The sequence below is a fragment of the Denticeps clupeoides genome, chromosome 14, assembly GCF_900700375.1.
Source record: "Denticeps clupeoides chromosome 14, fDenClu1.1, whole genome shotgun sequence".
In the NCBI taxonomy this organism is placed as follows: Eukaryota; Metazoa; Chordata; class Actinopteri; order Clupeiformes; family Denticipitidae; genus Denticeps; species Denticeps clupeoides.
The window spans coordinates 10200296-10222624 of NC_041720.1; the positions used below are offsets into that span (position 1 = coordinate 10200296).

At 43.5% G+C, this 22329-nt stretch overlaps 1 protein-coding gene across 6 annotated transcripts in view; it reads left to right on the forward strand.

Moving 5' to 3' along the window:
* l3mbtl3 (L3MBTL histone methyl-lysine binding protein 3) overlaps positions 1-17784 on the forward strand; it is a 31543-nt gene extending 13759 nt beyond the window's left edge. For 4 of the 6 annotated variants that reach the window (XM_029002572.1, XM_029002576.1, XM_029002574.1 and 1 more), the window contains 8 exons: positions 3362-3476; positions 4925-5027; positions 6718-6858; positions 7554-7652; positions 9480-9568; positions 12629-12783; positions 13212-13274; positions 15841-17784. In XM_029002572.1, coding sequence (XP_028858405.1) covers positions 3362-3476; positions 4925-5027; positions 6718-6858; positions 7554-7652; positions 9480-9568; positions 12629-12783; positions 13212-13274; positions 15841-15984 — 909 coding nt within the window. In that variant the 3' untranslated portion in view covers positions 15985-17784. Of the gene's footprint in view, positions 1-3361; positions 3477-4924; positions 5028-6717; positions 6859-7553; positions 7653-9479; positions 9569-12628; positions 12784-13150; positions 13275-15840 lie in introns of all 6 variants that reach the window. The other 2 variants (XR_003751894.1, XM_029002573.1) reach the window with 2 other exon arrangements.
* Positions 17785-22329: the final 4545 nt, after the last annotated feature.

Consider the following 22329-nt stretch of genomic DNA (forward strand, 5'->3'; position numbering starts at 1 on the left):
ACAATAACAGCACGCCCCTGCTTGTCATGGTGACTGTAAGTATTGAATCATCAGTAATGTGTAATCTGTGATCAGCCTTCTATTTCTCCTCTGATAGCTCTTCTCTGCTCGTGTGGAGTAAAAAAAAAAAAAAACAGGATTTATGCAATGCTGTGTCTTCACACTGGGAAGCTTATTATGCAAACAAAATAAAGCTTCCGGTTATTAATTAGCACAGCGATTATATCTACCACCAGTAAATTTCAGTCTGCCAAAAAACATTGCGTAAAGGTGTAAATCGAAACAAATCAAATAGACAGAAACAAGCTTAAAGGATAGCTAGGGGATTACGTTTCACCTCGTTCCCCTAACGTCTCGGACCCGGGCCTGTTCCCATGAGCCAAGGGCTCTGGTTTTTGGAGGCACTTTATCAGTGCGGCACACCTGAGAGATTAGAGCTCCTCAGCATTACACCATTACGGCTCTTTGTGATAGAGAACCGCTGGCCATTCCCCAACAGGGACAGTGGCAGAGATGATCACGCCGATAGCTGAGAGGATGAGAAAGAAAGATTGAAATACTTCTGAGGCATTGTCATTCCACTCACGCCGTTTTATGTCAACTTCATATAGAATCGTCCACTGATTAGGTTGCTGGTTCATTTGGCAGCAATTTCACAGCTAATGCTAAATCTCTTCCTAATATCCAATAATACGTATTTATAACATGCTGTGATGCGGCAGAAACGGAGTCTATAAAACCTGTTCACTTGAAGGTAGAACATTAGTTTGATGGTGTAATAAGAAATCATTGTGATGCAAAAGATTGTGCAGCACATGGTGCACATAATTTTTAGCAGTTTTTTTTGTCAAGTGATTGTCATTGTGAATCTCTGGATTCGTACCTGCAACCTTCTGATTATGGGCCTGTCTCCCTATCCGCTAGGCCACCTAGGGCACCAGGCAGTGGTGGTCTAGCGGTTAAGGAAGCGGCCCCGTAATCAGAAGGTTACCGGTTCGAATCCCGGACTCCCGATCCACTGAGGTGCCACTGAGCAAAGTACCATCTCCATACACTGCTCCCCGGGCGACTGTCACGGTTGCCCACTGCTCACCAAGGGTGATGGGTTAAATCCTGAGGACAAATATCACTGTGTGCATCGTGTGCTGTGCTGCTGTGTATCACAAGTGACAATCACTTCACTTTAAAAAAAATAAAATAAAATTAAGGAAAACCCTCAGTGGCACATTGATGGTTTGGGATTTGAACCTGCAACCTTTCGGTTATGAGTCGATTGCATTACCTTCTTAGCTTGCTTCACAGTCTTTAGATTTTGTTTGCATATAAATATGTTAATCAAATTCTGCAGCTTTGCTCACAGCATGATCAGAACTGCTGCACCTGTTGTCGAACCACAGAGCAGACAAGTCATCAATAAAGAGTCCAGTTCTGTCGATGTAGAGACATTTTTATTTACAGTATTTGTCAGAGTGGGTTGAAAGTGAAGTGATTGTCATTGTGAAACATGGCACAGCACATGGTGCACACGACAAAATGTGTTCTCTGCATTTAACTCCTCACCCTTAGTGCGCAGTGGTGACAGTACTTCGCTCAAGGGCACATTGAATGTTGACCTCAGTGGCACCTTAGTGGTTGGTGCCTTACCCACTAGGCCACGACTGCCCCTTATCCAGTGTGACTGGATTACAGGGACACAGTCTTACTCAGGGACACAATGGTAGTAAGTGGAGTTTGAACTTGTGATTCTGGTCTTCTGGTTCATAGGATAGATTGGTGTGTGTGTGTGTGTGTGTGTGTTTATATATATTTATTGAAAGTGGAGCTGGAATAATTAGGCAAAGGGCTGTGAAATCAATTTAACCTTAGACGGTACACAGTATATATTGCGGTATATAATTTGATATATTGTGGTATAAATTTAAATGTAACTGTTTTTGAAGGGGTAACATGTGTCCATAGCATAGTCACTGCAGCAGGAAGTTGAAGAATAAATGTTTTACACATACAAGTTAAGGGGGTGGAGAGAAACCAAGAGTGTGAAATGTTGCCATCTCAGCAAAAGCTCCATGCTTAAGAGAGGCAGTGGACACGGGCAGTGGACACAGGTTCGAATCCCAAACCTCAATGGTGCCACTGAGCAAAGCACCGTCCCCACACACTGCTCCCCGGGCGCCTGTCATGGCAGCCCACTGCTTACCAAGGGTGATGGTTAAAAGCAGAGGACAAATTTCGTTGTGTCACCATGTGCTGTGCTGCAGTGTTTCACAATGACAATCACTTCACTTCACACTAATGGATATTCACACACCGGATATTCAGCTATAGATAGCTATTCATTTCTCAAACATCAAATTCATTAAACTCATAATAGGCAACACAGAGGAAAATCTTTCACTTAACATCAGGAGTAAGAGAAAAATGTGCCTCTTTCTGTGATTGACAACTTACATTGTATTCCAGCCACGCATACTGGCATTGTGGATGTGAAAATGCGTTCAATTTAAATTTTATTTAGGCGCGCTGTGCGGTTGCTATTGCAGTTCCCCCTGTAGCTCTGGTGCCCCAAGCCTCTGCCGATCTGAGACTTGTCTCCCTTCAGCTTCTCCCCGTTAAGGGGTCACCACAGCAGATCTGGTGTATGGGGTAAAAGTTTTATGATGGATGCCCTTCCTGACCCAACCTTCCCCAAATACCCAGGCAGGTGACCAGCACCAAGAAACACACGGTCACATGTGTCTCCTGTATTTAGGTTAATTTATGTAGTACTACAGACTTACAGGGCAGGGACTGCGTTTGTGCTCTCCCCTGATTTTAGTCATGACCAGTGGTGGCCTAGCGGTTAAGGAAGTGGCCCCGTAATCAGAAGGTTGCCGGTTCGAATCCTGAGCCACCAAGGTGCCACTGAGGTGCCACCGAGCAAGGGTGATGGTTAAAAGCAGAGGGCACGTTTCGTTGTATCACCGTGTGCTGTGCTGCAGTGTTTCACAACGACAATCACTCCACATTCAAAATATGAATTTGTTTTCTTCTAATCTGATGGTGGGCCCAAGTGTATTTCACAGCCAAAATTTGTTCTCAGAAGCTTATCTGCCATGCCACAATGCGCTCTCTTTCCCGTGGAAGATGTGGCAATGATGACATAATTATTGAGAGCGTCTGTCACACATGCAGGCTTGGCTCCGGCTTATTTGTCAGCAAGAACACCTCAGACCGCGAGAGACACTTCTGTTGTCGTCGCTGACTGTGCTGTCAGCCTACAACTCGGCTCTGATTTCAGTTCTCTCTTTCTAGAAATGTACATTAATGTTGTTCTGACCTTTAACCCCCTGACCTCTCCTTACTCTCTTCTTTCGCCTTGCAGATCCATTTTGATGGCTGGACTGATGAGTATGACTACTGGGTGGACACGGACAGCCCTGACATTCACCCAGCCGGGTGGTGCGCCAAAACCAGCCACCCGCTTCAGCCTCCTATCAGTGAGTGTGGGTCAGGAGTCAGAGTGGGGTGGTCGTGCCTTTTCCTGATGCCTGTTATTACCGTGTACCCCTCAAATCAGACAGAGAGCCCTGTTTTCATAGACAGAGTGCATGGGGAGCAAATGCCACATCAAGTATGTCAAGCACTTTTTCTTTATGTGCTATTGTTTCTTACAATCTGAAGATTAACTTCAATGATATTTTACATTTATTTGAAGGACCTCATAGTGATGATTGTCATGCACCGTACTTCCTCACTCTGGGCAATTCAGACCCACTCCTGTTAATACGAAGTGCAGTGTTGCCAGATACCTGGTTGCTTCAATCATTCATATCAGGTACCAATCATTCATATCAGGTACCAATCATTCAAAATTGTTCCAAAACAAGCACAAAACTACCAAAACTATGTGATAATTATTGGACTACATACTGAACTGAGATTTGAGTTCTGCAAAACCTCTATGAATTCTCAATAAATATTTTTCCCTAAATACCAAACACAAATTTTCTTTCTGTCCTCATATTAAAACTGCCTCTTGGCACCGTCACCAATCCTTTTGAAACATGCAGATAGATTAGCAGCATTCATGTTCAAGAATTCTGTTTGGCGAACTAGTGAATTCTTGAAGATATCCAATGTGTTGCCTCTTAAAAAAAGCCTCAGAAATATCCCCCTGTTGCAAGACAACAAAATGCCCCACAGACACACACTGACATACGTTTGTGGCCTTTTCATGTGTCCTTTTGTGTCTCTGTGCTGTCAATGGACAAACTTGTCTCTCTGGCAGTTGATCCAGTCTGATTGTGCTCAATTCTGGGCGAAGATGGCAAAGGGCATGTTAAAAAAAGATTAGAAATAGATCAAGGTGCTCACCGAGTCTTGTCCTGTGTCTAGTTCTTCTCTCCTTGTTGCTTTTGTGTTACGTTCATCTTTTTCATTTTTTTTCCCTATATTTTGGGACGTTTACACGTTTTTTTATTTTCTTTCTCTGCATCACATCCAAATTCTTTCTTCTTTATTCCTGTCACACTCGACCCCCCTCTCCCTGGTTATCTCTGGTCTGGTCCTATATTTCCAAGAAAAGGAGCCAAACAATGAACTTTCCTACAGCCACCTCATCCTGCTTTTCCTCCTTCTGTAACCGTGTCCATGGTAACCGCGAGGACGGGCTCGCAGGCAGCCGTAGCTGTCGGCAGGTTGCTCAGGGACAGGGAGAAGCTGTTGGTAATGTGTATTCAAAGTGGGTCTGCGCATAGCCGTCTGCTCTGGAGCTACATGAGTATGGCAGTGGTGTGTGTGTGTGTGTGTGTGGGGGGGGGGGGCGCTTGTCAAGGATTTTGTAGCAAATGAAGATGTAAAAGGCATATTTTAGGTGTTCGCTCTCTGAATTAATTCCTTCCCACTCTCTGTCTACGCATCTGTCCCCCCCCCCCAACTGGAACAGGTCCTCTGGAGATGTTTGAATCCTCGGAGCAGGGGGGCTGCCCCACGCCTGGCTGTAAGGGGGTGGGACACATCAAAGGGGCTCGATATTCAGGACACCACAGGTATTTCAGCTTCATACAGTCCTACACACGGTCACTTGGCCTGGTTACTTTTGTCATGGGCGGGATGATAGCATTGGGAATTAAATATATATGTTATATAAGCCGATCAAGAGAATAAATACTTGAACTTGCTGGCCGTTTCGAACAATGCATGCATTTATTCTCTTGATCGGGTTTTGCCTGCATGGGTGCAGGTACTGGTGCCCGTATGGTGTTGTATTTGCGTCTATTAACAAATTAACATCTGTGAGCACGATGGGGGAGGTGGAAAGATGGTTGACACGCTTCCAATATGGTGCAGAACCATAACAGATGTTTAATTTAAGAGCTGTAAGGCTGTGTTCACACATATGTCTTTTTTTTTTTTTTTTTGGTTATCTTCAGTGTCTGTTTCACATTGTGCCATGGACTTAGCGCTCTCGACAGCAGCATTTTTCAACCAATAAGACAATGTATTTCAAAACATGACAACATAAATGGGGAAAATTCCTAAGATTATGAATATTAAACAACAATATTCATTATCGCAAATTGTTTCATTTGGATACTATTTCACTTTTTTTGTGTAACACTGATTTAACTGTAATTCCATTGTCCACGTGGAGTTGTAGGCAATAGAAAAATGACAACAAACAAATCTGTCAAGTTGTGACAAACGAGACATTTTATTCAGAAACACACCCTTTTCCAGCTCATGCTAATTAAGAGCATTTTTAAGCACAGAAAAACAAGCATGCTAATGCTAAATAACAAAGCTAGCTAGTGATTCAAATAGATATGTATATACTATGGAAGGGCTGTAAAGAAATGCTAATGCCAGGTTAGCATGTGGCTTATGAACGTGGGAACCTCACCGGCAGCGTGTTCTTGTTAACATTTCATTGGTAATGCAACAGATGTGAAGGTGTGCGCACCGACGGTATGCGATGTAGCGGCCCTCTTGCACAGTGCCTGTAAAATACAGCGGCATTCGTTATCACAACTCGTCATAGCGTGTTCTTCTGACGTTGGTGGACCAGACCAGCTTGATAAAGCCTCTCCTCCCGAGCTCTTGCGAGATGAGAGCCGCCTGACATCCACACCGTATTAGATTATGTATTCATCACACTTTTCCGACTCCCTCCCGCCCCCTCTCCTCCTCCATCCCTCGCTGCTGCACACAAAAACATTTTTAGAAATGCATAATGAAGACCAAAAAACAAGCTCTGGATTAAAGCGTCATCTGTGGGGAGGAGGGGGCGCTTTTTTAATAAGAGCCGATGTTTTTTTTTTTTCTGTAGTTTTGGTGGGACCAGAATAAAAGATCAGCTTTTTCACTGTTTGCAAATGTATTTTGCAAAATGTTAAATGAGCAAGAACTTTAGCTGGGGTAAAAAAACCATCTCATTAAGATAAAACTGGGGTTTCAAGGATGCACCTCTGTCTCCTGTCGTCTCAGATACACCTTGAGCAAGCGCCACTGTCGAACTATTTATATGCTAATCAGTTTGTGTACTGAAAAATGGCCTGTCTATTTGACCAGAATTGCTGTGCATTTTGCCCCCTGAGTAACACAGCAGGGTGGGAGGGTGTATTACCTAAATGGTTATTTTGTAAAATCTGGTGGTTAGGCCGCACTTGTCACTGTATCTGGTTTTAAAGTGAAGTGGTTTGGTTTGGTTTGGTTTGGTTTGGTTTGGTTTGGTTTCAGTGCCGTGGGCTGTCCGTACTCTGACATCAACATCAGTAAAGGCTCGGTGCTGCCAGACAGGTTGAGTGGGGAGATGCCAGGAACCGGAGTGGGACGACCCAGGAGGGCAGAATCCAGCCCAGATGCCCTCTCCAGTGCAGAGTAAATCTGAATTCCATTTCTTTTTAAATTTAATTTAAACGTTTGCCGTGCAGCCCAGCTTTGTATCTGTATGTATACGGGAATAAAAAGGAACCGTTAAGAAAGCTGAGCTTAATGACTATCTGTATTTTGGAGACAGGGAACTAACTACCCACACAGCCCGCAAGATTCAATTTAATAATGTAATTTAGAAACAAAGCTTAAAATGGGAGGGGCCTATAGAGCAGCCCACTTCATCATTTCGGACAATTATGTCACACAAAGTATTGCATCTCCTACAATCCTTTTCTCATGGTATACTTTATTCACAGTGTGTTGGTGGACATGACAAGAATAGGACTTTTACCAAGAAAGGTGCTTTAATTCAAAAATTGGAGATTGGAGATTGGATTGGAGAAGTAGCGAATTGATTTATGTTGGTGGCAGAATGAAGCAGATCAAATGTTCAGCACGTCTTTCATTTTGTGTTCTGTTCTATTCAACAACAACATTTATTTCTTATAAAGCCCAAAATCACATACAGTATGTCTCAATGGGCTATGCACTTATCTTTTTTGTACTCAATAAAGCTCCCACAGCAATAACATGGTCAGAACAGGCAATTTCACTCCTGCTTGGGTTCAATTAGCAGCTCTGCTCCGAATCGTGTTTATTCTGTACTGGTTTCTCAGTAAACACTTATCCATTTATTCAAGTCACCTGGACAAGCCAAGCCGCGTGGAGAAGCCTGGCGTGGCAGGGGGTAGCATGGAGCCGCCGCTGAAGAAGCCCGCGGGCACAGAAACCAAGCGAAGGTGAGTTTTGTTTAATGTACACTTAATTCACCCTCTGGCTCCGGGCCCCACCGACACTGAGAGCTATGCGCGTGCATGACAATTCTACAGATAAGACGATCTCTTATTAGTCCCACAACCACGGCGAGGGGTCGGTAGCGTGCGTGTTCAGACTTGCTGCATGAAATGTTCGGCAGCATCAGTTAGACGGCTTTATCGCACGTCAGCTTGCTAAGACTGTCACTTGCCATGTGTGTTTTTCGTTGTATGCACGGTGTGAATGCTGGGGCACTGGTGAGGATGTGTGCTGGCACTCGCGGTCCCTGCCAACACTGTCCTTCAGCCTGCTTCACAGGATCTGGGTCTACAATAAATCACCATGTCTAAAATAATGATTATGATAAATAGTATTATTCAGATGCATGTTATATGTATACCCGTGTTGCCAATTAATATAATAGTGAAAGTGAAGTGATTGTCATTGTGATACACTGCAGCACAGCACACGGTGACACAACGAAACGTGTCCTCTGCTTTTAACCATCACCCTGGGTGAGCAGTGGGCAGCCATGACATGCGCCCGGGGAGCAGTGTGTGGGGACGGTGCTTTGCTCAGTGGCACCTTGGCGGATCAGGATTTTAACTGGCAACCTTCTGATTACGGGGCCGCTTCCTTAACCGCTAGGCCACCACTTCAGCATCTTTATTGAAGCCTTAATGGAATGTTTAAAGCAAGACATGCTTTATTTGGACATTGTTTAACAAAATTCTATATATTGAATGCCATATTTATGACATGTTGCCCAGTCATATAATTTTAGGTCAAGGGTTAAGGTTAAGAACCTCTGAACAATTGGAAACGAATAAAACTCCAAATTGGAAAAGTGTTGAGAGACATTAAAAATTAATTCTCTGGTTATTCTTTTTGGCACCTTGGGAGAAGATGATGCAGGTCTGACCCCAATCACTTCTCTTTTGGCTGGATTTTGATGAGATGGCGCACTGAGGAACCTCAATGTCTCCAGTGACAAAAGGGTCCATTATTATAAATAAAAAAAAAAGAGTTTCAGTGAATGTCTTCCTCGTCGTGTGCTCTACAATCTTGTTGTAGTTCTTGAGAATAAAAAAGAAAAGAATTCATTCTGATCCACCTGACCAGCGAAAGAACCCCCCTGGTGATAGAATTTCCAACTAAATAACTAGCAGGTTCCTCTTATTCGACACATACATGTGTAACACAGGAGGGCAACATAAGCAGCATCGGTGATGAATTCGAGTTTTTCTGATGCTTTTTTTACACACTAAGCTTCATAGCTTTATCCAGCTGTTCCTCGAAGACAGCGTTCGACAGAGCACACCACCTAGAAAGCATTCAAAACGACTACTGTTACACTACTGGATGTTTAGACTGGGGTAATTTCCTGCCAAATAGTGCGCTCAGGTGCCCTGATTCATTTACAAAGAAACACACCAGTGGAGAAGGTGCCCCTGTCGGCTGCAATGAAGAGTACTTTGAGAAGAAGAAGAGTTTTTAAAAAGCCTCCCCAGAAGTCCCTTGACAGACATACTTTTGAAACACACACCTCCTGACTGTGATTTGGCTGCTCCTCCTTACGTAAGATCTGAGCGTGAGCGGGCTTTCAAGCCTCGTACCTCGCCGCAGAGGAAGAATCAGAGGTGGTGGATCGGAGGAGGTTCTGCCAGTGCAGCTGTAAATCAGGACGCTTCTGTATCGCCACCCTTTAATCTCCCCGTTGTCTTCTTCAGCACGGTGAACGCTCAGCTTCTTCTGCGAGGCTGTTGCCCTGGCCTGCCCTCACTCATTCGCCGTGTTCTGTACTCTGTCAGGGTGGGCCGACCGAGCAAGAAGAAGGTCGAGGAGCCAGTGGAGGAGGAAGGGGTGGAGAGCGAGGTGTCATCCGTCAATGAAACCAAAGGTATTTTAGAAACTCGGAAATGGCTATTATGGTTTGGACACGAAATTAACGAAATATTTTTTCCTATTCAATATCAGTATCGATGTCAGTATTTTTAATCTAGAAATTAATTTAGTTGATGACATGCCTAAACGTGAAAGTGAAGTGATTGTCATTGTGAAACACTGCAGCACAGCACACGGTGACACAACGAAACGTGTCCTCTGCTTTTAACCATCACCCTTAGTGAGCAGTGGACAGCCATGACAGGCGCCCGGGGAGCAGTGTGTGGGGACGGTGCTTTGCCCAGTGACGCCTTGGCGGATCAGGATTCAAACCGGCAACCTTCTGATTATGGGGCCGCTTCCTTTACCGCTAGGCCACCACTGCTCCAAATAGTATACATTATGCAAATATTTCTTTAAAAATTCATTAGAAAGGGTGGTTGTAGACTAGTGGGTAACATACTCAACTATGAACCACAACTATGAACCTTCCGATTACGGGTCTGTTTCCTTACCCTCCAGACCACCACTGTTCTACTACCATTGTGTCCCTGAGCAACACTTATCGTCTCCAATTGTCCCTCTGGATAAGGGTGTCTGATAAATGGCATGAATATGAATTTAAATGTAACAAGGCTGCATGGATTGTAATTTATATGTGCGTTTTGGCCCTTGCAATAATACATCTGCTTACAACTGGCGTTATTTCCTTATTTCCACACATCCTGTCCCTTCACTAATAAAAAAGCTTTCAAAGTCTAGCCATGCCATTCTTCCACCTCAGCCACTGGCGTTGGTCCCGAGCAGACAGGACTTGATTGAGGGGATGGCTGTGTCTCGCTGATGATTCAGTCGTTTCACGTTGCCATTCCGGCCAAAAACAAGTGGAGTGCTGGGGCCACTGCGAATCTCTCTTTTTCGAGAGAGAAAAACTACGAATGAGCCTCTCAGACGGTCGTTTCCCTCCTGAGAACAGTGCACTGCAGGCCGATTAGGTAGATGGGTAGGTAGGTAGAACTTTATTAATACCTCGGGAAGGTTCCGTTTCTAGTAGCAGTACACCAGCATAAAATATAAGGAGCTATATACAGTGAGATAAGAAATACAATTAGGAAAAAAAAAATTAAAAGCAAAAAAATAGCAGTAATTAAAAATAGCAGCAATCCCACAGAGACAACAGCTTGTGTGTGACAGCAGTTATTTTAGCACAGGCCTTCGGTGCGTTTGACTGGAATTTACAGTAGAAATGTATAATATCTGTTACGACAGACTCCATCAGAAGTAGATTCTTTTCTACGGGCTACTGAAGCCGAGCTTTGATCAGGATCTCTACAGCGGATCTGCCACCGCACGCAACGTCCTTTCATCTGGCATAAATATATACGCCGAGCCCTACGCAAGCACTTATTATTCCAGTCCCCTGTTTATGCAGACTTGCATCATTACCCATCATGCCTTTCAGCACCTTAAACAAATCATATGTAAATATTATTACGTAAGTCGCCCGAGAATTAAACAAGGCAAATGTGTGTTCAGCTGCTTGAATATTTTGTTGCAGATGACGGATTCCCCCTCATCCAGCATATTGCCTGCTCGAGCGGACCATCGTATACCAAAGAGAAATGACGTAGGCGATTATGTGTTGAAGTTTTGAGGAGCTTTTTTGTATCTGAAAGATGAACGGCATTAAATGGCTAAAAGGTCTTGGCCGGGTTAGGAGGGGGGTAGAAAAGCGCAGTTTTGACGGCACAAAGAGCAGCCATTAACATCGCCATTATAGTAAATTACACCGAGACATTACCTGGTGTTTACCGGGGCCTTCTCAGCATGTTGCTGTATTATTTGGCCCCAGTGGAGGTTTTTTTGGGGGGAAAGGAAAATATTTTTCTCTGAGTTTACACGACCAATTGCTTCAAATTGAACCATCTGGCCTGCGACCCTGGTTCCACGCCGTTCTGCCTTCCTGTCAAAATACTCACCGCCGTGTGCTTATTGTTCCCAGTGCGCTCGAGGCCTTTTTAACCACAGACTTCTGACGTTTGTTCCAGAGACCTTTTCACAGTAAATGTTCTCATCTCCTATCAAAGCCCCGTAGTTGTCATCAGTTAGAATGGCTATGTTGTTAGGGGGGGGGGGGGGGTGTGTTGCTAGAGGGGCTTCTAAGCAAGGATCAGTCCCCAAAGAGGTTCTTGTTTCTGCGACGAGTAACATAAAACCCGTTCCTTCCCCCACGCGCACAAGAGCCATGCGCTGCGGTTGCCAGAAACTTTTCTTTCGTTATCTGGGAAAAATAACAGTAATATGCAGATGAATAGAATCATCAAAGAGCTTCAGTACATTTTCGAAAGCCCGTGAGAGGTTTATTAATATTAAAAGTTCAGGGACTGCCTGTGGATCCTTTAGGGGGAGTCTACAGGAAAAGCTCAGCACCGACAATCATGGACTAATAAAGTGATTTAGCCAGGATGATTTGTTGTATTGGTAAGTGGTACAGGCATCAGTAAAGACATTTCTGACATGCAACATCTATTTACACGCTCATGTTTACCTGATGTGTTCATCTTCATTTAATTCTTTAATTCGCAATGACATTAAAGTCAGTGCTGTCGACGTATTAATATTTTGTTATTAAAGTTTCCCTGAAAAATAGGTCGCCCCCTGCTGTTCTTAGCGGAAACCAGATGTAGCTTGTAATGTACGCTGTGAAAGTGATGGTGATACACAGCAACGAAATGTGTCCTCTGCATTTAACCATCACCCTTGATGAGCAGTGGGCATCAAAGATTAGGCTTGAATTAATGTAGAGGAATAAGAGGGAGGACTTACACACTGGGCTCTTACACCTTCCAGGTCTACTGAGTGGGTCTGAAGGACAAATGGCTTGGATTGTTTAGTCCTTTTTGCAATAAGTGTTTCAAACATGAAGTGTTTTATCATTGATTTCTTGAGTGTGTGTGTGTGTGTGTGTGTGTGTGTGTGTGTGTTGCCCTGTGAGAGTAGCCTGTATCGCACCCCAGTTACGCTCTTGTTAGCTCTAGTGGAGTTTACATCACAAATCTGTGCTGTGTCCCCACAGAGCTGACCCTTCAGCAGGCCCTTCACCAGTCCGTCTTCATGCCCAGTGGCTCGTCCTCGCCCACCTCACCGCACTGCTGGGACCAGCACAGCAAGCTGCTGCCCACGGTGGCCGGAATCACGGCCAGCAAAGTAGCCGCCTGGACGGTGGAGCAGGTACCGTGGTTTTTTTTTTTTTTTATATCACTGCTGGTCCGTCCATGTCCTGTTTACCGTATTATGTGACACTCTGAGTTGTGCTACTACACTTGAATTTTTGCAATTTCATTCAAATTGGTAAACCTTCATATATGCTATTTTCATTATACGTAAAGTGAAATATTAGCCGTGATCGGTCAAAAAAGGATTCATAATGTCCAGCTAGTGTTTTTTTTCCATTGACTTGGTTTTTTGAGATACACTGTTGTTATTATTATGGTTAAATAGCCTCTGGGTTCATAATTCATGCCGTGTGAATTGAATGAATTGAGACTTAATTGAATAATTAACTGCCTCTAAACTGCCTCTCCCTGGGCTGTTGCAGAAGAAGCTACTCCTGAATTCTCCGTGTGAACCGTTCTAATGACTGATTGGTTGCTTGGCAGGTGACTGAATTCATCCAGGCTCTACCCGGGTGTAAAGAGCAAGTGCGCACGTTCAGAGACGAGGTACGGTACAGCCCGCCTTTTCTCCCGCGAACCACGAGGATGCTCTGTGGTTCCAGTAGGGGATAAAAAGACGCACACATTAGCGTTTCAAATGGAGTTGAACCTCCGCGTTTCCAGAGCAGCGTGCGTGCGTATCTCCGAGGGTGTTCGCTGCGCGTTCGAGGAAATTCATGTACAGTTCACTCGGAGGGGTGCCGGACTGGGAACACGAGCTCTTGATAATTCTGCTGAAAATGTTGTGCTGTTTCTGTCCCACTTTTCCCTTGAGCCAGCGCCGCAGACAGGCCTATTTAAATTCAATTACGTTCATTTCAGCTCCGGTTTCAAGCCTCTTGCCGTTATTGGTTTGGGAACAGCTACGCAGAGCACCTCCTTTTTAGACCTCGAAGTAATCTATGGATAGCTATTAACAATAAAACGAAACGCTTAATGTTAAAATAATACTCGGGGTGAAGTAATGCAGGAGCTTCATACACTTTTACTCGAAGCACAATTTGGCACTCGGATGCCTGTAATAACAATTAACACGTCAGCGTTAATTCCCTCAGTGAAGCCACTTCCATCGCTTTCAGCGATGGGGGCTGCAGCGGTAACGACTGCGTAATTCTAATCACATAAGCAGTGGCAGATCAAATAAGGTCAAGCAAGCAGTTTAAGGCTTCGTTTACCACGTGTGCATGATTTATTAGGGCAGACGCCGGCGGTGAACAGGGCAGGAGAGAGGAGCTGGCGCCCGGTTTTATGTTTGATATGTTATGAATAGGTATTGGTAAGTTTGTTAAGTAGGTGCGGCAGTAAAATCCCCATCAGAGAGTTTCGTCAGTTTTGTGTGTGTTTTTGTGCATTTTTTCAGGTATCCGGCAGCACTGCGTGTGGCCTTTGTGTCTTATTGATAGGCACAGGTTTAAATCCAGAATGAGGAAGTAGGGATGCATCAAGAGGCAGAGCTGTCAGTCACCGGTTTCCTCCCACTAAAAAAAAAAAAAATCATTAAAATTACGTAAATGCTGAGGACCTACTTGACCTGACACTAGAGCGCAAGCCCCATACAAGCCCCATACAGCATCTGTTATAATACCCAGTAACCCCCAACCTCCTCCCTGGTGTCCTGATAAAAACATTTTATCATCACATTGAACCCATTAGCTCCTCTTTGTCTGTCTCCGGGCCGCTATGTCCAGCTTGTACCTGAGGAGCCTTTAGTTGGATGCACATGACTGTTAAATGAATTGGGAATTAATTTGGCCTAAGTTATTTGCGTGCTTAGTGCGTCGGGTGTTTGATGCTCAGCAGAAATTGATTTAAAAAAGAAATTGGTTTCAAAACTGACATCACTCATTCCTCCCTTTCAAGCAGCAAGTTGGTGGGGATAGTGCATGATTGATGTTGAGACTATATTAGATTCATTTGGAATACAGACTTTCTCATCGGCTGAACGCTTCAGCAAAACTGTATAAAATCTTGTCTGGATATAAATACATTTACATTTACAGCATTTATCAGACGCACTTATCCAGATCGACTTTAAATCAGTAGTTACAGGGACAGTCCCCCTCCCGGAGCAACTCAGGGTTAAGTGTCTTGCTCAGGGACACAATGGTAGTAAGTGGGATTTGAACCTGGGTCTTCTGGTTCATAGCCGAGTAGCCTACTAGGCTACTACCACCCTAAATAAAGATATCTGGCACTGGTTGTGATCTTTGGGTGACTCAATCAGTCCTTAACTCATAGGCTACGTTCAGACTGCAAGCATTGCTGCTTAATTTTGAGTTTTTTTCAGGCGCGAGAATGACTTTTTTCATTGTTCAAATTGAGCTAATTGTAGATTTGAGTGTGAACTGGTCACAGTTCTCAAATGACAGGCACACACATACATATTCAAGTACTGGCATTGCGATCAGTAGCAGAACACATTGTACTATTACAGCTGCAGCCTGCAGTTAATACCGTCAGTAAAATTACAAGAAATTTAAATTCAACCCACACATCAGCACTACATAAAGGCCACAGCACAAATAATCACACGACATGGGCATATCATTTTTAGATTGGGGAAAGCTTTAAGGGCAACTTGTGTCCTTTTCAGTTGAGCTCGCATAACTCCCCCGTAATTTGAACTATGCTTATAAGATCAAAAATGTCACAGTCCTCCCATACCAACTTCATTTCTGGAGCCGTCCATGTTGGAGTGACATGAACTCCGATTCATATCAGACTTTTATCAGATTTAATACCAGATTTAGATTAGTGGCCCAGACTTGAACTGGAAAAGATCTTATTCAGTGTAGTTTGTGGTCATGGAAAGGCACAAATTCACTAGCAGTGTGACCTTATCAATTCACTTGCCATTCACAAGCTGTCCTTATAAAAACAACTGGTCTTTTTAACAAAGTATTGAAATTTTAAGGAAAAGTAGCGGAAATGGCACTATAATAACAAGTTGGAAAGAAAATTTTTCACATTCTTCAAGGAATAAAATTGCAGTTGAGAAAATGCACATATTGGAGCGTGAAGCGCACAGACACACACATACCCTGTTTTCTGATTTTTTTTTTTTTTTTTTCAGCAAATCGACGGCGAGGCTTTCCTGCTCTTAACTCAGGTAGACCTGGTGAAGATCCTCAGCATCAAACTGGGGCCCGCCTTAAAGATCTACAACTCCATACTGATGTTCAAGACAACAGAGGACTCGGCGTCAAACGAGCTCTAGGCGAGGTGGGACTGGGGTTATTTTATACAACGGTGGATTTTTTCCAAGAGGAAGAACCAAGCACAAAAAAATACAACTCTTCTCGGAAGAAGAACTCATGCAAGGCAAAGACAAAAAAACAAAAAACGCGCATACGAATTGCACAAAGATTGTGTTTCTTTTTAAAAGGAGTTGTAGCCTAGCTACATATAGGCTGTATAAATAAGGCACTACAGAAATCTTTGTTTTTTTTCCCTCTGCAACCATGTTGCCTACAGACTCGTTGTATTAAACCGATCATGCATTTGTGCCCTCAGTTCTGTTTCGGGGCGCTAGATAAGACGTAGCGCATGGGGAGTGTTCGTTAATGTCAAATTCACTAGTTCGCCGGTCAGACGCGCTTACACCAAATGCAAAATAGCGTACTGGCTGCCATCCTCCGGTATCGTGTGGATCGTGAATGTATGACAGTAACGCTGTCAGATAAACCTTATTTTCATATAGTAGGTTAAAAAAATGGTGCCATTATGGACCTCGCAACATGCGCCACGTCTTACACAGCCTTCGAATGTAGGGCTCTGTATCAGGGCTGACTCGAGAACGGTTGCCTTCCGCTACACAAAATAACAGCTAATGCATCCGCCATTTTTCTTTTGTTGTTGTTGTTGTTGATTATGAACTCCACACTTATGATTGGGCATGACCATCACTGGCTTCCGGGTGAGAAAGGACACGTCGGCTTTCCAGCTCTCCGGCTCGAAAGATGAATAAATTCATGAGGGAGGCAAGAGACGAGGCCTCCTGAACGACTTCTTCTTCTTTTCACACGACAACTACACAACTCCGTGTCACGGCCAAGGTGCAAAAGCCACTGTTAACATTTCCCACGAGTAAAGCGAAAAGAAAATTAAAACGATGTTTGCGGTCCCTATATACAGACATTTTTAGCTGCACCCGAAGCTCTACAAATGCAGCGGGTTATCTATTATAGAAGAAGAATCCTGATAAAAAAGGCATGAAATTCCAAAATGAAGCACATGAACAAGAACTAGCAAGAACGTAGCAGTGAACACGCCTTAACGCTCGAGTTATTGTTATTTTTTTTCCGTGTTAAGAGAATGAGAAGAAGCATCCCCATTGTACCTGCCGACTGTAACGTGCTTTTTTAAGCTTCGTCAAAGCGTTGCCAGAACAAACGTGAGAAGACCTGATCATTTCTGTACCCGAACTAACGGTTACTGATTTCAATGTCGCTAGCGCTCAGGCCAGCGCAGGAGAATGTCCGCAATCGCAAACGGCGACGCGCAGCGAGGATACGGAGCAAATGATCATCCGCCGAGCTGAGCCTGTGCTTCGCCGCTGTACCGATTTGCAAATAAATATAGTGATAACTCGAGCTGCTTCTCGCCTCTGTAATTGCACCCCTGAGGACATTGCTTCTTCCATCCCTCTCACTGTTATTTATTAAGAGATTTGGGGCGTCTTTCGCAGCCATTTAAGAGCCGTGAGTTCCTTATGATGATTCAGGGCTGGAGGTTTTCGGGTGTTTTTGCACAAATTTCCATGTTGCGTCTGATTTGTAAGGAATGTAAGATCTTGATCAACATATTGGGCATGTCAGTCATATCCTGAATAATGCGTTTAGACCATAAAAAAAAAACTTAATTTATTAACCAAATACAAAATAATAAAAGAAACAAAGCCATAAACATGTTTGATTTTTGGAACACAGCTGATGAGAGCGACTGGTAGGTTTCCAGTGTTGGAAGTTCCAAGGTCACGGAGTCACAGTCACCCTTTGAATTCAGCCTCCAACGTTATACAAACCGCCGATGTGACCATCTGAGAGACATTGGAGGGACAAGGGGGGTACTTTTGTCCCACATTCATGACAATTGCACACCCACACTTGTCTCTGTGTATGTTATATTAAGCTTAAATCATTAATCATTAAATCATGCGGGTGGTAGTAGCCTCGTGGGTAACACACTATGAACCAGAAGACCCAGGTTCAAACCCCACTTACTACCATTGTGTCCCTGAGCAAGACACTTAACCCTAAGTTGCTCCAGGGGGGGACTGTCCCTGTAACTACTGATTGTAAGTCACTCTGGATAAGGGCGTCTGATAAATGCTGTAAATGTGAATGTAAATTAATCAAACAAAGTGTGACTAATGATTATTATTATTCAGTTTTTTATTTAATGGACAGTCCTGCTTTTATTGTATTTAAATGTGTGAGTTCTGTCTCTGGCTGAGGCTAACACAGAACCCTCTGGATTTGAGTTAAGTTTGTAGCATCCCAGTCATCAGGGCAGTGGGCCAGAAGCTTCCACTTGGTTGGCAGTGGCATAATTCCACATTAGGTTTGTGGAGCATCATGACAGACTCTTTACCAAAATCTCTAAAACGTGTATTTTATGTAGCAGTAAAAAAAAAGTGAAGCAGTGCAAGAGAAACCTGCACAGCTCAGCCGCTCTCAGTGGTCTCTCTTCTGGTATTAAAAGGAGTCACAGTGAATGTGATGTCCTACAGAGGATCTTGCAAGTCAGTTTTGACCACGAGGCCTTTGCATGTTTCATACCGTACGTGCTACGCAGACACTGCAAGAACATGTAATTTATTTAAAACCAAAGGTTTTATTCTGTCTTCAGGCAAGCATACATAACCAGTTCTTCTTACATGTTATATGTTTTAAAAAAAAAAAATTAACTGAACTTGAGCTCTGGGAGCTCATTTGTGCAACGTTAACAAAAAAAAAAAAACCTTCAAGAAATGAAAAATGAATGTTCGAAGGAAACAAAGAAAATATGGGGGGGGGTGTAAGTTTTATGGTTTTATAAGGATCCGGCATCGGTGGTGCTGGACTGAATCGGTGATATTTCCTTTGCCTGCCCTTACGTGCAACTGCTTCGCTGCCACAGCAACAGGCATCATCATCACCATGGAGACGCTCAGTGGCCACCTCACGCGCTGTCGCTGTGAGATCCTACAACAATGTTTGTGCGTACGTGCACTTCAGACATTTGTAACTGCAGCTTTGCCAATATTAGAACTTGCTGCTCTGCGACTGTTGGATTTTTTATTATTTTTTTCAACAGATTTATTTCAGGAGTTTTATTTTTTCCAAACTCAGCAAAGCTATCAGAATGGAAAGAATGACATGCATTTCTTCTTGTGGCCGATCATGGCCAAGTTTCCATGGCTCATTTTCAGCTGGAGAGAGATCTGTTTGGGGGAACGGGGTCCCAGCCTTGTCCTGGGAGATTGGCCCGCACATCTGCTGTCATACGCCTGCCAGCTATGGAAGAACTGCCAGCGGCCACCATACATGTCCCTTGCCCTCCAGAGCCACAGTAATCACCTTTAATGTGTCACGGCTCTGGAATTTGTTGGTTCACGTCCGTGTCTCACCTTGAAGTGTCTTTTATCATCCTGTTGTAGAGTGAGGTCATTTACACTTCTACTTTTTTCTGTATTTGAGTAGCTCATGTTGAGTAGATTACCTCCAAACACTTAAAAAGACCAAGGCCATTGATGTTCTCTTCTTTAATACAAATAGGTATGGGGCAGGTTTACCACGACTTCACAGTACAGTCCTCCGTTGAATATAATGGCCATTAACATTATTACAGTGACGTCTGGGTTCTAGGCTAAAGCCAATTTGCTGTTATGCATTTTACTTACTTTGCTAATCGCAAAATGAATGAAATTCATTCCACTGTTTATTCCAGTACATTCCACTGTTTTAAGAAAAATATGAATATTTTTCTTTTAATAAAAACATTAGCTCAATGTTTCTAAAAAGAAACAGCGGGGGGAACAGAATACAGAGTAAGTAGATCATATGTTGATTTTATTAGATTTACCGAATGACCCCAAATAAATGTAATTTACTATCTCACTCCCATGTAGAGTTAATTTCGGCCCTTTCTGGTGTGTAGTTTATGTCTTGCTTTAAGTCTAGTTTGCATCAGTTTATCAATGGGAAACTGAAGGCAGCAATTAAATGGAGGTCCAATTTTATATCCACTAACGAAACGAGTTACCAATTAGAAACTAAAACTCAGAAACTAAAAAAAAAAAGCAAAAGTTTAATTGAGATTAAATCCAGGGACTCTAATCAGACGGCCGCACCGGTCTTTACACGTTTCATCCCGGTCTGTTAATTCGGGAAGAGGAATGCTAATGAAGAGCTAATCTGTGCTGCTCCCCCACACCCTCTCTCAGCGGTGTGATCACACCTACACAGGCAGCGGGATGTGATTTATAGAAAGAGGTTGTTTTTTTTTATTGTTTGAGAAGGTAGCGTTTGGTATGGCACAGCAGACAGATTAACCTCCAAACGTTTCCTTCTTGCTTCTATATAAAAAAAAAATTAAGATTATGCCTGAAATAACGTGCTTGTCTTATAGGTGGTAATATCCTCCCTGTCTCGTTTTTTTTTTTTCTCATAGACACGATTCTCTGAACAGGCTGTTAGCAGACCGACTGCCTGATGGCCTCTGCCATGGCACATAAATGTGGGACATCGTGTGCATCCATGCAACATGGCAGTGGGATGTGAGAGAATAAACGTTTTATTGAGTAAATGCCGGAGGATGAACAGTAGGTTGAGTCTTCTGGTATGTAGGTGCTTCCCATTCACATTCGATACTGTCAAAATAGATTAGTTCACTGTGCCACATTTAGTGAAAGTGAAGTGATTGTCATTGTGAAACACTGCAGCACGGCACACGGTGACACAACGAAATGTGTCCTCTGCTTTTGAGCAGTGGGCAGCAATAACAGTGTGTGGGGATGGTTCTTTGCTCAGTGGCACCTCAGGAACACCTTAGCGGTTCGAACCGGCAACCTTTCGATTATGAGGCTGCTTCCTTAACCGCTAGGCCACATCTGCCCCAAGATGCAAATTAGTTAGTGCCAAACACCAAACAATCTGACTAACATAAGCATATTTCCTGAAAAAATGGTCACTTGTGGTGAGCGATCAGACGGTTTCTCATGACCGATTAGTAGCGCTCCAACAGGTTCCTGAAACGTTGGCTGTGTTAAGCATGAATCCATGATTGGTTGAAGCTCAACAATGATTGTTTGCCACGCCCATGCTCCCTGGGTGGCAGACACAACCACCAATATAATATGATCCTCTATTAGTCCCACAAATGGGAAATTTACATTGTCACAGACAATTTGGACAGTACAAGGTAAGCCCAGCAAAAAATAATAACATAGAGAATATGAAACCATATAATATAAAAAGTCATTGAATCTAAGTAAGTGTACATACGTAAAGTGTGTATATACAGTGGAGGAAATAATTATTTGACCCCTGGCTGATTTCGTAAGTTTGTCCAATGACGAAGAAACAGTATAATTTTAATGGTAGGTTTATTTTAACAGTGACAGATAGCACATCAAAAGGAAAATTGAAAAAATAACTTTAAATAAAAGATAGAAACTGATTTGCATTTCATTGAGGGAAATAAGTATTTGAACCCCTACCAACCATTAAGAGTTCTGGCTCCCACAGAGTGGTTAGACACTCCTACTCAATTAGTCCCCCTCATTAATGACACCGGTCTTAACTAGTCACCTGTATAAAAGACACCTGTCCACAGAATCAATCAATCAGGCAGACTCCAAACTCTCCAACATGGGAAAGACCAAAGAGCTGTCCAAGGATGTCAGAGACAAAATTGTAGACCTGCACAAGGCTGGAATGGGATACAAAACCATTAGCAAGAAGCTGCGAGAGAAGGTGACCACTGTTGCTGCAATTGTTCGAAAATGGAAGGAGCACAAAATGACCATCAATCAACCTTGGTCTGGGGCTCCACGCAAGATCTCACCTCATGGGGTCTCAATGATTCTGAGAAAGGTGAGAAATCATCCTAGAACTACACGGGAGGAGTTAGTTAATGGCCTCAAAGTAGCTGGGACCACTGTCACCAAGAAAACCTTTGGAAACACATTACACCGCAATGGATTAAAATCCTGCAGTGCTCGCAAGGTCCCCCTGCTGAAGAAGGCACATGTGCAGGCCTGGCTGAAGTTTGCCAATGAACACCTGAATGATTCAGAGAGTGACTGGGAGAAGGTGCTGTGGTCACATGAGACCAAAATTCAGCTCTTTGGCATTAACTCAACTCGCCGTGTTTGGAGGAGGAAAAATGCTGCCTATGACCCCCAAAACACCGTCCCCACTCGCAAGCATGGAGGTGCTTTTGGGGGTGTTTTTCTGCTAAGGGCACAGGACAACTTCACCACATCAACAAGAAAATGGACGGAGCCATGTATCGTAAAATCCTGAGTGACAACCTCCTTCCCTCTGCCAGGAAATTGAAAATGGGTCGTGGATGGGCG